Source organism: Marmota marmota, unplaced genomic scaffold, assembly GCF_001458135.2.
Source record: "Marmota marmota marmota unplaced genomic scaffold, marMar, whole genome shotgun sequence".
Classification (NCBI taxonomy): Eukaryota; Metazoa; Chordata; class Mammalia; order Rodentia; family Sciuridae; genus Marmota; species Marmota marmota.
Genome location: NW_025999999.1, coordinates 9,106,662 through 9,120,748, shown reverse-complemented (window position 1 = coordinate 9,120,748; position 14,087 = coordinate 9,106,662). Strand labels below are relative to the sequence as shown.

Below are 14,087 nucleotides of genomic sequence, written 5' to 3'. Positions count from 1 at the left end.
AGTGGTAAGAGAGTCTTATACTGAAATTCTTTTACTAAGTACAGGGAACCTACATTTTTTACTTGAACCACAACAGGAACCAAAATATCTACTTCTGAGATACAAATCGTAGATTACAACATAGAGGTCATTAGACATTGTAATTAATTATCATCCTTGTATTTATAATAATGACCAAGATATAATTACTTCAAACTTCATTAAATAAATCAGAATAAGAGAAAAAGAAATAGAAATGCATTCTTTAAGAAATAGAAGCTTCAAAATGAAATAGCTTCATAAACTTTAAAAAAGAACCAAAAAATTAAAAAAAAAAATTAAGGAATTTTCCTTTCATTAACCTTTTCATGGCGCTTTAGTAGCTGATGTCTTTGCATGAAATACTGATCTTTAAGTTGCTGTTTCAGCAGCTGGTGTTTTTCTTGTAAGTGCCGTTCTTCAAGCTCCCAAATTGCAGCTTCTCGAGCTAGAAGAAAATAATTTTCAAAAAGTCACTTTGCTCTTTTTACTAATATACTTTGATCTTCATTTTAATATTTACATAAAAGTTTTATCTATATACTAACTTATATACACAAATGGATACTATGAGCTATAAATAAAATATTATCAATGTGAATATCCATTATCATTCTTAATTCTGTTTTAATATCCTATAAACTGAAAATATTCCACTATAAAAAAACAAATTCTTGGGGCTGGGGTTTTGGCTCAGCAGTAGAGAGCTTGCCTAGCATGTGTGGGGCCTTGGGTTCAATCCTTAGCACCACATACAAATAAAATAAAGGTATTGTGTCCAACTACAACTAAAAAATAAATATTTAAATAAATAAATAAAATGAATGAATGAATGAATAAGAACCAAAATTTCTCTAAAAAGAAAGAAAAGAAAATCTAAGGTAACTTGTTAGGGAAAATAAGTTCTTAAAATTCCATCCTATTACATAACTACTGACTGTACCAACAATTACAAGGCATAATAAATACTCAAAATTATTGAGATATATTTGTAGCATTATCTGTACAGAAAAACATTTTTTCCATTTTTTTTTTGTTTGTTTTGTTTTGGGTTTTTGTGTGTGTGTGTGGTGCTAGGAATGGAACTCAGGTCCTATCACATGCTAAGCATGAGGTTTTACACACTGAGCATCAGCCCCTAAATTATTTTATGCTGTCTCTTTTTTATCCTGAGGTACTGAGGATTGAACCTGAGGGTGCTTCACCACTCAGTTACATAACCTAGTCCTTTTTTAAAATTCAATTTTGAGACAGGGTCTCCCCAAGTTGCCAAGACTGGCCTGAGTTCTGGAGCAGCTGGGGGTTATAGGTGTGTACCACCATGCCCTGAGCCAGCCTTGTTTTAAGTGTTTATAGTCACTTCTACTTTCATAAAGGAAGTCTATATCTTGTAGTATTTCTTAATTTTAAAAGACTTTTTTCTCATTTACTAAAGAAAGATAGCTTTCTTTAACTTTCCCTTTATTGCCCTAGCAAAGTAAAACATTTAAATATTTCCAAGGTATACCTCGACAATGTTTCTGAGATACCATTTTATGTATATACACTTGCTGTAAAACTTCATATACCTCTCATGAGCTGCTGTTTGTTATTCAGGCACTCTCTCTCGATATTAGCCAACTCTGCCTTCTGCTGTTGGATGATCTTTTTCAAAGAGCCATCTAATTCTTGTTGTTGCTTCTGAACAAATTCTTGTTCCTATTAGACAGTTAACCGTCAGTTAATAAGTGTCTACAGAACTAAATATCCATTTATTTATATGACTGTATATATTAGTAATTAACAAGATTTCTTTTTATCTTTCGGAGGTGCTGGGAATAGAATCCAAGATCTTGAGCATCCTAGGTGAGCACTCTACTACTACTGTTAATCTTATTAACTTCCCCAGCAGTTAACAAGATCTCTAAACCAAGTTTACAAAGTTAGCCAGATTTTAAAATCACCCAAATTATATAGTGCATATGTAGTATACATGTATTAGTCATCCAATTCAACTTTGAAAAAAAATTAGAATGCATAATATTCTAAATTCACTATTAAGAATGACACACATTCATAATTAAAATGCCCTATTACACTAGCAGCTTTTGGAAAACAATAAGTTTACAGCTTCTAAAACTGACTATTCCCTCTAATATGGAGCAACTCCTTCTAATATGGAATGACACGAACAAAAATATATAAGAAATGTCTTTTAGGAAGAAAGGCAATGAAAGAGCTGAAAAGTAAAACAAATGTCAGAATTTTAAACTTTATTTTTCTAAGAAATAGAGTAAGTGAAAAATACTAAGCCTGCACAACAAAGAAATACAGTTTCTATTTTCTATAGCCTATTACAAAAGAAGAACAATAGTTTCAAAACTTAATAGAATGTATGACTAAAGAAATATAAACTAGGATTAGAAAAGAGAGTTACATATAAATATATAAATAAAATTCTTATAATCACAAGATTCTACCAACATGTTTGGGGTTTACTAATTCATTCAACAAGTATTTGCTGAGTACATATGACATGCCAAATTTATGCTTTAAAAAAAGTAAATTTGGATCTCTATCCCTCGCTTGGCAATGATAGCAATTGGTGATTAACTCAAGGGATATGCTGATCAATTTAACTGTGGATTTAGGGTTGAAGCAGCACTTTACCATAATCCCCCCTCCTGTATATCTAAGAGAAGATCAAACCCCAAAATCTATTTTGGAACCATTTGTTGGGTTTTGGACAGTCTGACAAGGTCTGAATCACTACTAACCTGGTCCTGAGTGTACAAAGTAGTCTAGCAAGTTCTTCAAAATATTTGCCTTACAATAATGTCTCTGGAAATGATCAGTTCAGGCTGTTTCTTCAAAGTAATTTAAGTCATAAGTGTTGCTGTTTCAGCATCATTTGTATTTTAGCATGAATACAAATATACAGTAGCAGAAAAAAAAGACTAATGGGTTGCCTCTTCAAAATACAATTATCTGCTTATCTACAGTTACCTATACAACTTTATCATAGGCAAAATTTTTCAATGAATACTTAAATTCAATAGGACTAAAGAAGTGTGCCCTGAAGCAGCTAATACATAGAAGGTAAAGGGCTAAAATGGTTATATACAACCAGGTAGAACTAATGGTATGCTGCTACAAAGGTAAAAATCTAGAATATGGAGTTTTAATTTTATTAAACAGATGCAAAATCTCCATGCTTATCTTTCACACAATTACCACAAAGAGAGTTCAAGATTCTTATTTTCTAGCCAGGCATGATGGCACATACCTATAATCTCAGCAGCTCAGAGGCTTAAGCAGGAGGATCACAAGTTCAAAGCTGGCCTCTGCCACTTAGTGAGGCCCTAAGCAATTTATCAAGACCCTGTTCCCTGTCTCAAAATAAAAACTAAAACCAGGCTGGGGATGTGGCTCAGTGGTAAAGCACCTCTGAGTTTAATCTCTGGTACCAAAAAAAAAAAAAAAAAAAAAAAAAAAAGATTTTTTTCCCCTACAATAAATATTTGTAATAAAAATTGTTTCTCTAACTTCAATTACAGAATTTCTATATGCAACTTGTTTAATAAACTTATAACCTGCAGATATATTAAAGGGTTTCTTTTGTTTAACATTTTTAGTGTTGGTTTGCAAAAAGGATTTTTAAAAGATGCCTGCATGAGGAAAGATGATAGAATGAGATGGACATTATCACCCTAGGCACATGTTGGCTGCACATATGGTGCGACTCTACATCGTGTACAACCAGAGAAGTGAAAAGTTGTGCTCCATTTGTGTACAATAAATCAAAATGCATTCTGCTGTCATGTATAACTAATTAGAACAAATTAAAAAAAGAAAAAGAAAAAATACCTCTATGGATAGAATCAATGGTCTAACTTAACTAGTATATACATATGAAGACTTGAAGTCAAATGCAAAGGTATAGAATGGAGTCAGTAAATGTGCAATTTCTTATCTATGCAATTTTGGGACATATTACTATAATACATTTATATGATAGATTACACAAAGAGGTCAGGTCCAAAGTAAACCTTCATTCAGCATTCTGTAAACGCTGGACATTGCACTAAAGTTATAGACTATTAAAATTAATAAAAGACAGTTTTGCCTTCAAGGAGCTTCTACTCTACTGGTCCCAACTACCCCTAGTCTTGGATTGTCAGTTCCTTCCCTTAGTATCATACTTTCAAAAGTTCAAAATTAAACCACAGAAAACTCAAAGCTGGAGATAAAGAGTCCAGAAGCCATGCCCTACAATGAATAACAGTACTACAGAAGTGTACCCTAAAGCAGCTAAAACATAAAGGGTAAAGACAGTTACATAGAAGCAGGCAGAATTTTTACCTTCAGGTGCTCCAGAAGGTAAAATAAGGATCACCAAATAAAAATTAAGGTAGGCAGTTATAAATCCAATAAACAGATGCAGTTTCTAACAATCAGAGTTAGCAAAGAACCCAGGTGCCTCGGAGTTGAATAAGCAAGCAGGATCTGAACAATGATGTAGTCAGGTATAATACTCAAATAATTTTTTATGTTAAAGCTAAAAATTATCTGACAATGTCCTTCATACACAAATTAATATATTTCATCACCTCAAAAAAATGAAATTCTACATTATAATACATTCATTAAATTTTCTAACATCAAAGTCCAAGTACAATACATTCACAATGGAATTTACAATTAGAAATTACTCTTAAGAACTTCTAAGAGAAATTAAACATTTCAAAAATATTGCACAAATTACCTTTTAAAAAAAGATGTTTAAATCACTAGAAATAACAAATAAAAGACAACAAAATAACTCAAAACTATTAAGACCAAAAGTCATTTTTTAAAATGGGTACATAAATTATAAAATGAGTGTCCTTTAAAAGTACACGTTTAAATTCTATTAGGGAGTTTTATAATTAATTAAATAACTATAAGCATTAAAACTACAACTTTGGGTTCTAGAAAACTATAAGAAAGAAATATGATATACCGGACTATTTGATCATTTTAACTCAGATTTGCTCAAAAATGGTAATGATCAGAAAAGTGATCGTAATTCATAATTTCTCCCTCGTTAAAAAAATATTTTGCTTACTCTTTTAGAAGATGATAAGACTTGGACATCTGCCAGTAATTTAAAAAAGAAAGTCTAATTTTGAGAGGGGGGGAAAAGGAAGGGTTGAAATCAAGCTGTATTCTCTCTACTCCAGTTGTATATATCAAACCACAAATAAAAATTAAAATTTTAAATGAACTAGTCTTCCCTATGGAAACTGTGAGAAAGAATACAGCCTAAAATTCCAGACTTAATTTACAACTATAAAGAATAGCAACTCACTATTCATTATTAAGAATTTGAACAAATGAAAACTAGAGTTAAATCTAAAATCACTACTTTTACTATGGCTTTTCTGACCATATCCATAATTAAAACATCTCCATAAACATATGCAATCAAAAGGTCACTTCACACAAAGATAAAAATCTGATCACAGCATTCAATTTCTCACATGTGCAAAGCTTATAAAATACTATTGCAAAGATATTTTACTTCTTTAAAAAGATGAAGATTTCAAATTAAAATTTGTGGTGGAATAGATAGAAAAAAAGAACACTGTATTAGAAGTGTTCTAGTTCCAGCTCTTCCATTAATTTCTTATGTGACTTTAGGCCAATCATTTAGTCTTCTGTGACTCAATTTCTTCATCTGTATAATAGATACATTCCATCCCATTTTAGGATAGTGGCAGTGATAATCAGATGTGAAAACTCTCTGAAGAATAAAGTTCATGTCAGGCTATTATTGCCAATACTGACATTATCATCTATCAGTCTTCTAGATTTTAGCAAATGAAGTCAACAATGAAAAGGCACATGTGAGTCAAAGAAAGAGTGGGTAAAACAGGAGAAGGCATCCTCCCACAAGCATGCGGGACTTACGTCCTGCATTTGGGCGTTGAAGACTGCACAAGAGGACAACTGAAAAGACTGAATCATGACCTGAGCAACACCCTGTGGATCAGAATACAATGCACCTCCCAGATGAGAATATATCTGAATGACTTTCATAAATGGAATGAGTAATTACACAAATGTTAATTTCTCGGAGCCTAGATCAACTCAATTGACAGAGGGGCCTCTTTCTCATGCCTTGAATAAAGTTTTTGAACTAGACCAGTGGTTTCCAGACTCTAGTGTGTTGCCATTGTTTTTTTTTTAAACCACTAGTATTCCCTTTTCAAAAACTCATCCAAAAAAATCTTTATAAACAGATTTAAAAAGTGGTGCTACTTTAGTTGAGATAGAATCAGGGACCCACAGACCCAACATTCCTTGACTTTTGAAGAGCTCTTGGGAGAACAGACTGAAAACCACTGGACTAGGTGATTAAATATGTTCTAGCTCCATAAGAATATAGCTAATATTTCTTAATTCTAAAAAAAAAAAAAAAAAAGTTTAAAATAGACTGTAGAGTTATCAAGTTTTAGAAACTTTGTCAAAGGAATAAATACTTTTGAAACCTGTTAGATTTTAAACACTTCATTAAGTTTACAGAAAGAATTTACTATTATTTTCAGCTTTAGTTGGAAAATATAAGAAGCCCACAAAATTCAATGAAAAATCACCAAGAAGACTTATTAAAGAAAAGAATCACCTAATTCATTCTACACTAAATTCTCAGATTCAACTCTACAGTTTAATATATTACCTTTTAGAATTTAAATGAACTTAGAATTTAAATAGTCTACATTATGTTATAAGGCAAGCTATATTGTTATTTATTATATGGTTTGAAATTCAAATTAAGCAAAAGTAGGTATGTGGCCATCAAGGAATTCATCTTTACTTTAGTCACAAGAAATGGCTAATAACCACTGTACCAAGTAGATGAGAGTTTAGATGAAGCACAGAGTGAGAGTGAGTAGCTTAAATCAGAGGTAATATGGTATGTTGTATGGAGATTCAATATATGAAATATGCATATAAGTCCCCCCTTTTCTGGATGAAAATATTGGCTCAACCAGTAATCAGATGTGTGATCCTGAGAGTCACTCAACATTTCTGTTTGGTTACCTTACCTCTAAAATGGGAGTAATGTTTATTCTGAGATTGAATTCAAATATTTAAAATTTAGAACAGTGCTTGGCACATAGTAAATGGCTAAGCATTACCTTAAACTAGTAATCCTTACACCAGGCCAAGATGAAATCTTTCACTGCCTCATAGCAAGCAAAAAAAAGGGCAAACTAATTCTACTCAAGTAAGTTAGTGGTACTAAAATCTTAATTCTAAGATTTTATTTTCCTTATTTTTCTTAACATTATAATATTCTCTCCTCTGAAATGATAGCAACAAGTAAATGGCAAATTTAAAATATCTTTACTTGGCACAAAAAACATTAATGGAAATCCATGTCACTGCCTCCACTAGTTTTTGTTGATTCTGTTTCTTTTTATGGGGTCTATAAAATCTAAAAATTTGTGAGTCACTTTTTGAATCACATAAAACCATATTAAATGGATAAGTCAAAGCAACAATTAATATGAATCCATATCTCTTCTTTGTTTAACTGACATATGCAAACTTAAAATTGAATTTATTTCTCTTTCCCTTCAGGCTTAATATGAATTTAGATTCTTAGTATAAGAACTTTGTAAAGCTACATGCAGTGGAAAATTCTGTTAAAAATACTAATTTATTGGGCTGGAGATGTGGCTCAAGAGTGAAATGCTTACTTTGCATGGGTTCAATCCCCATATTACAAAATAGAAAAAAAACCTAAAACTAATATATCTAGTTTTGTAAATAATGTCCACATGTTAAGATAAAGCCTTATCATAACCTAGAATCAAGTTTATTTAACTCCATATAGGTAAAAATTGTCTATTTAATTTCTCGATTTTGAATCAAAGAGATAAACAATATACTTAACATTTAAAATCTGAATTTAAAATTGTTTATGTGGTCAAGCTTAGAAGTAATAAATGTTTGATCTACCATTTAACATTACCAATTTCCATTTTTCTTCTAACTTTGAGCTTTATAGAAATAATGGCCTTTTATTTCCATAAATAATGGCAATCTTTTCCTAAGCACAATGCTTATATACTCACCCTCTATTTTTCTGTTCTAAAAGTCTGCTATCAAACATAGGCATTACTACATAAAATTTAAGACTCCATCATAATTAAAATTTGGATAACAGTGGATTTTGCATATATTTGTTTCTTTCATCTTAAGTCAACTTTCTAAACATTCCACTTGATCATATCAGCAATTTAAATGTCACCAATAGTGTGAACTTAGCACTATGAAAAGAAGCTGGGAATCTATGGATGCAGAGAAGTGCGACTTAATGATTACAGTTGAAGTCTTCCCTTTCAATCACAGTTTACTGAACTGAGAAAATGCTGCTTTCTGTTTTTAGTAGCATTAAGCTGCTGCTGTTACCTGAGCATGCTGGCTTTGTGCAAGCTCCTCTTTCCTGCGTTTCATGAGCTCTTTTCTCAGCTCTTTGGGTGCTTTCTCCACTTCATTTATAACCTACAGTGTATAAGCATGCAGGAGGTGGAGATATAATGCTTTCTCCACAGCAAGCATTTATGTGAGCAGATAAGCTATAGGTCAAATATTCAAGTTGTTAGAAAGTTTCTTTCAACATGCATTAGCATAAGTGTTAGTTTGGTGAAAAAGAATAAAAGGATAGAACATGCTTGATCTCAGTGCAGAAAGGTACACTGTACCATACAAAGGTTAATTAGTTGCTTAATTATCCCTATATATCATTTTCTCTCTTAAAAAGACCCAAAGACAATCAGTGAAGAATTACTCAGAACACTAATGCTGAAGTAAAGGTGATAAGCTCAACTGACCTTGAAAGATCATAAAATTGCAAATGTTTTCTACTGACATTGTTTGAAATACTGGACATAAGAAAAGTTAATGCCATTTATAAAAGTGCAAATTTTCATAACTGGCTTCATAATACCAAAGAAATAACTCTAAATGAAATCCACATAATGAGACTGAAAAAAAGAAAAGAAAAAGCAAATCTTACAGTATACAAAGGAGAAATAAATGGATAATAAAATACACCTTTTTATACGTGGTGAGATTAAATGAACATAACTGATGACTTTGTGGAATTAGAACAACATTCTCCTTTGCTGACAATTTATTAAGCTTGTCAACTTTAAAATCAGTAACATGAGTACTCTAAAATAAGTTTAATAAACTATGATTTATTATAGTTTATCATATATTAATAATATCAAATATACTTATTAATATATTAATAGTATAGTAATACTATTATAATTACTATACTAATAGTAATTAGTCTATTTATTAATATAAAATATATTATAAAATGAAGTATATTTTAGAGTTCCTTCTTTAAAACATTTCAAAATCCTAGATATGAATTCCATCTACCAATATAGATCTGTAATCTAACATGAAAAGCAATCATAAATTTATAAGTAGAAGCACCAAAGAAACCAGATTCCAAATCACCACATGCCATTGATGGTCCAAGAAAGAGACTGATTTTGATGTAATAGTGCACTTAAAATTTCCCATCAGTAATCCCTCATGAAACCAAATCACCAATAAAAGGAAGAGACACCCCAAATGCAAGAAGTTTAGCAATAAGGGAAAAATACATAATATAGTTATTTAAAATATGCAATCATGATCTCAAATATGTTCACCAGCTAAAGTTCTACCTCAAAACAATAACTAAAGGCTTATTTACTTAGGATTAAGTTATATATTTACCCATAAAATATTTTTAATCTGATACAAAGAATAGCCTCTTAATCAAACTACCCATGGTTTCAAGAAAAATTGCAAATACCCTCATCATGGAATATACAGCAGTTCTATATAAAACATATAATAAACAGTAATAAAATTAATTTTTAGAAATGGTAGCTTCATCTACAAACCATTTTATTCATCTTTACCTAAAGAAATCATACACACACTATATTTATGAATCTTCAATTCTATCCCATTTTAAGCACATCCTTAAGATTTAGAAGCATTGTTTGAATTTCTTCATAATTTAAATATTAAAGTTGATAAATCTGAGTATTTAAGAAGTATAAAAAAAAGAGAAAAAGCATTCACTAGTTGAGATTTTTTTTTTTTCCTGGTCCTAATAGAATTCATTATAATTATTTCCCTGGGGTCTTTTAAATCATGAAAAGGTTAACTCCTCCTCCTACTGAAGATGCAGAATTAATCATAAAATTATCTCTGAAAATTACTTAGGACACAAAGGTCTTGTGGTTTTAATTTGAGGACAGACAGACACAACAATATATGGAAATCCTTCTTACAAACTGATGACACTCTTTTATAATAAATAATACTACAAATAAATTCTACAACAATATGGAAAGATTTCAGGAAAGATGGAAAAACTCATTCTAGTCAAATGACTTTACATATATTTTGCAGTTTTGATTTTTCAAACTACGTTGCAATTTGATAAACTTAGATATTATTTTTTAAATTTCAAGTTATTCAATTGTTTGGGACAATGTCTAAGAAAATCAATAAAGCTAATCAAGAAAAACTGTGCTAAAAGTATGAATTAAAGATGACATGCAAATAATTAATAAATAATAAAATGAATTATAGTTGTTTCAGGGAAAATAACAACAAAATAAGTTTTCTTCGAAAAAAAGTCCTATGTAAGTAAGGTCTTAAGTGTTGCATTAATAAAAGAGGAATGGTAGATTAGAACAAGGACTAGATTTTATTTAAACATTCAGTTCAAGGTTTAGCCAGACATTTAGTGTCAGTCTGTGAACCTGATTAGGCCACTGAAACCTCTTTAACTCTAGTTTTCTTGGCAGTAAAATAGGGATTACATCTAACTTTACTGCTACCATGCCGCATCACTGTTGCAAAGACAGGCCTAAAGAAAGACAGCACTACTTGACTCTCATTTATTACTCCTAATTCCTCAGACAGCATTAAATTTACACTTTAAAAATAGATTTAAAAATGAAAAACAGTAGTTACACTTACCTCCTTCTTTCGGTTCTTCAGCATATTCTGAAATTTGGATAGCTCTTTTTCTTGTTCTCCTTTAATGCGTTTGGCTTCATCTCGTAGGCGATTTGTGTGTTCTTGTTCTAGTCGTTCAATAGTCTGTTTCTGCTGCTTTTCTAGATTCTCAATTTCCTGGTCATATTGTCGCTTTTTACCCTGTAAAACAATGTACTGTAATGTAAGATCATTTAATTCTATCACCCATATTAACTCATTAGTAAGTACAGTGAATATGTTTACTAAGAGCACATAACTAGTATTTAAATTTAGTAATATGATATAACTTTTGCCATGATGAACAAATCAAATGAACTAAAACAGTTTACAAATTTTTTCAAAAAAATGAATAACATTTATAACATGTTAAATATTTTTACTTCTACTATAGAGGTAGCACAGTTTTTAAAATTTTTAGAGAACCCAGAAGAATACCCAGTTGCTTTGAATTTACTCAAGTAAACTAGAATAATATCAGTATTCATTCAATAAATTTGTGTTTTTGTTAATCAAAGGGTTCATTTGAAGTCATTTTAATAACATCATTTGTCATTTTTAGATTTACTTTTCTTCATTATGACTCTTAACATTCTATTCTATTGAAACAAAATTTGAATTATATATCTACTCTTTCAACAAAAGACTCATGTAATATCTGAATAATAATGCAATTTTGAATAATAGGTATGGTTAAAATATTTGTAAAGGACATTTTCTTTTTCAAAGAAACTTGAAAACAAAACATTTTGGAAAAGAGAATATAACCAGTTTTCAATGAGGAAAAAAAACTTCATTATTTTCTTAGGAATTTGTATTAACAATCTAATACAAGTAATCAACAATGCCACACTTCACACTAAACAATCCTTACCACTTAAAATTACAACACAGAAAAAGGACTATATTTAAAACTTGAATACTATTTCGAATGATTTTTTCTAACCTACCTTAAGCCATACATTCAATATAAAGTTATCAAAATTTTGTATCACATTAATAATTCCTTTTCTGGGGTTGGGACTGTGGCTCAGCGGTAGAGCACTTGCTTAGCACATGTGAGGCCCTGGGTTCCATCCTCAGCACCACATTTAAAAAAAAATAAAATAAAGATATTGTGTTTAACTACAACTAAAAAAAATATTAAAAAATAATAATAATTTCTTTTCCAATTCTGGATACAAATAAAAAACAATTACCCTTGACTATTCAGCAATGTTTTCTTTAGCTGCAATAATAAGGAAATGGAAGCTTAACTATGGGAGCCAGTGAAACAAGTGAAGTTTGAAAAGGGTCCCCATAGGTTCTAACACTCTGCCAGCTTTGAAGAAACTGCTCTAGAAGGGTTAAAATTTTGGATTCTACACTGAAAGGTTGAATTGAAACACTGAAAAATTATCTGGCAGTAGATACATCTAAGAACTTCATAAACCATCTATTGGTTTCATGATTCTAAGTTTTCATGACAGATTTTATCTGGGAAAAAAATCATCACACGATAAATCAGTAAAAAGATTGGGATTCTTTAAAAAAAAAATAATAATTTTTTTAAAACAGGCATCCAGAACACCAAAGCAATGAAGGCCAAAAATACATACAAGACCAAGAACATCTAATAATCAGAGAACAAATTCTGAAACCTGCTGGTGGGTTTTATTAAAAGCATTAAATTTCATTAACAAAATGGCACAAAAATCTAAGACTTTACCATCATTTCTTGCTCAAAGCGCCGGAATATTTGTTCTCGTTGTTGCTGCAGCTTGCTATTGAGCTGTTGCTGGGCTCTTTGCTCTTCTTTCTGAAGAAATCTTAACTCTCGAAGTTCCTGACGTCTGTGACAAAAAATAATAATTAACAACAGAGAGGAAGACAGAAAAAAATTACACCTATGAAATAACATTTTTTAAGACCCAATTTTTAAATGAAAAAGAATATGTTGTCTACTCACCTGAGAAACCTCAATTCCTCAGTTTTGGAGTCACTGTCTGTAACTATCTTCGATGTTGTTACACTCACTTCTACACCATCGACAATAAATTTGCGTGTTTTCTTCAATGTTTTCTTTTGTCTTCTTGTTTCCTGAGTGAGATTTTTACTTTAGTTAGGTTTTATGTAAGGAATACTGAAGAAATGAAACATTTTTTTCTTCAAAAATAAAAATAGGGCTGGGGATGTGGCTCAAGCGGTGGCACACTCGCCTGGCATGCACGGAATGCTGGGTTCGATCCTCAACACGATATTAAAAAAAAAATAGAATAAAGATATTGTGTCCACCTAAAACTAAAAAATAAATATTAAAAAAAAGTTAAAAATAAAAACAGATGCACAGCCCTGACAATTATACATGTGAAATAAGAATATAAAGCAGGGAGACTAGCCTCTAACCCTTAAACTTTGACCTCCGAACTCCACCTCCTTTATGGATAAATTCAATTTTTTTAAAAAGTAAAATTGGGCATTTTGATTACATACATACATAACTTCTCTGACACTACATAATTAGGAACAAGTGAATGTTTTACATAAATGGATAATTAGTATAACTTACATATCAACCACTTTTTCTTCATCTTTTCATTTTTGTGATTTCTCAGATACCTCTGCCTTTTTACTGACAAAACACTTCAAAATGAATTCCTGGGACTTATCCCTTAAAATATCTAAATCTATAAATCTGAGGGCAGCTGGCAATTTTTTTTGAAAAGGTTCTCTGGTAAGTTTAAATGCTGTCAGGACAGGGAATCAAAATCTATTTAACCAACAGCAATAATGCCAAAAGCACTCCTCCACTAGGGCCAGGGTTGGATGTGTGATTTTATAATTACTAGAAAGACAGTGCCTCTACTATACCCCAAAGCACCTGACCTGCCTACTAGCTACTACCTAAAAACTCTTTATCAAGACCTTTTTAAAAATTCTGTTAATTGCTCAACGGGCACCCAAAATCTTTTAAATGTGTACAGAAATAACAGAAATCTAAAACTCCTACAAACACATTTTGATAAACCCAAATGTGT

At 31.0% G+C, this 14,087-nt stretch overlaps 1 protein-coding gene across 2 annotated transcripts in view; it reads right to left on the bottom strand.

Moving 5' to 3' along the window:
- Positions 1–14,087, bottom strand: part of Slk (STE20 like kinase) — a 61,003-nt gene that overhangs the window by 9,133 nt on the left and 37,783 nt on the right. The window contains exons 10-15 of one of the 2 annotated variants that reach the window (XM_015494754.2): positions 13,019–13,149; positions 12,779–12,902; positions 11,053–11,232; positions 8,461–8,553; positions 1,587–1,716; positions 342–466 (exon numbers count right to left, since the gene is read on the bottom strand). In XM_015494754.2, coding sequence (XP_015350240.1) covers positions 342–466; positions 1,587–1,716; positions 8,461–8,553; positions 11,053–11,232; positions 12,779–12,902; positions 13,019–13,149 — 783 coding nt within the window. The remainder of the gene's footprint in view (positions 1–341; positions 467–1,586; positions 1,717–8,460; positions 8,554–11,052; positions 11,233–12,778; positions 12,903–13,018; positions 13,150–14,087) is intronic. The other variant, XM_015494755.2, reaches the window with a different exon arrangement.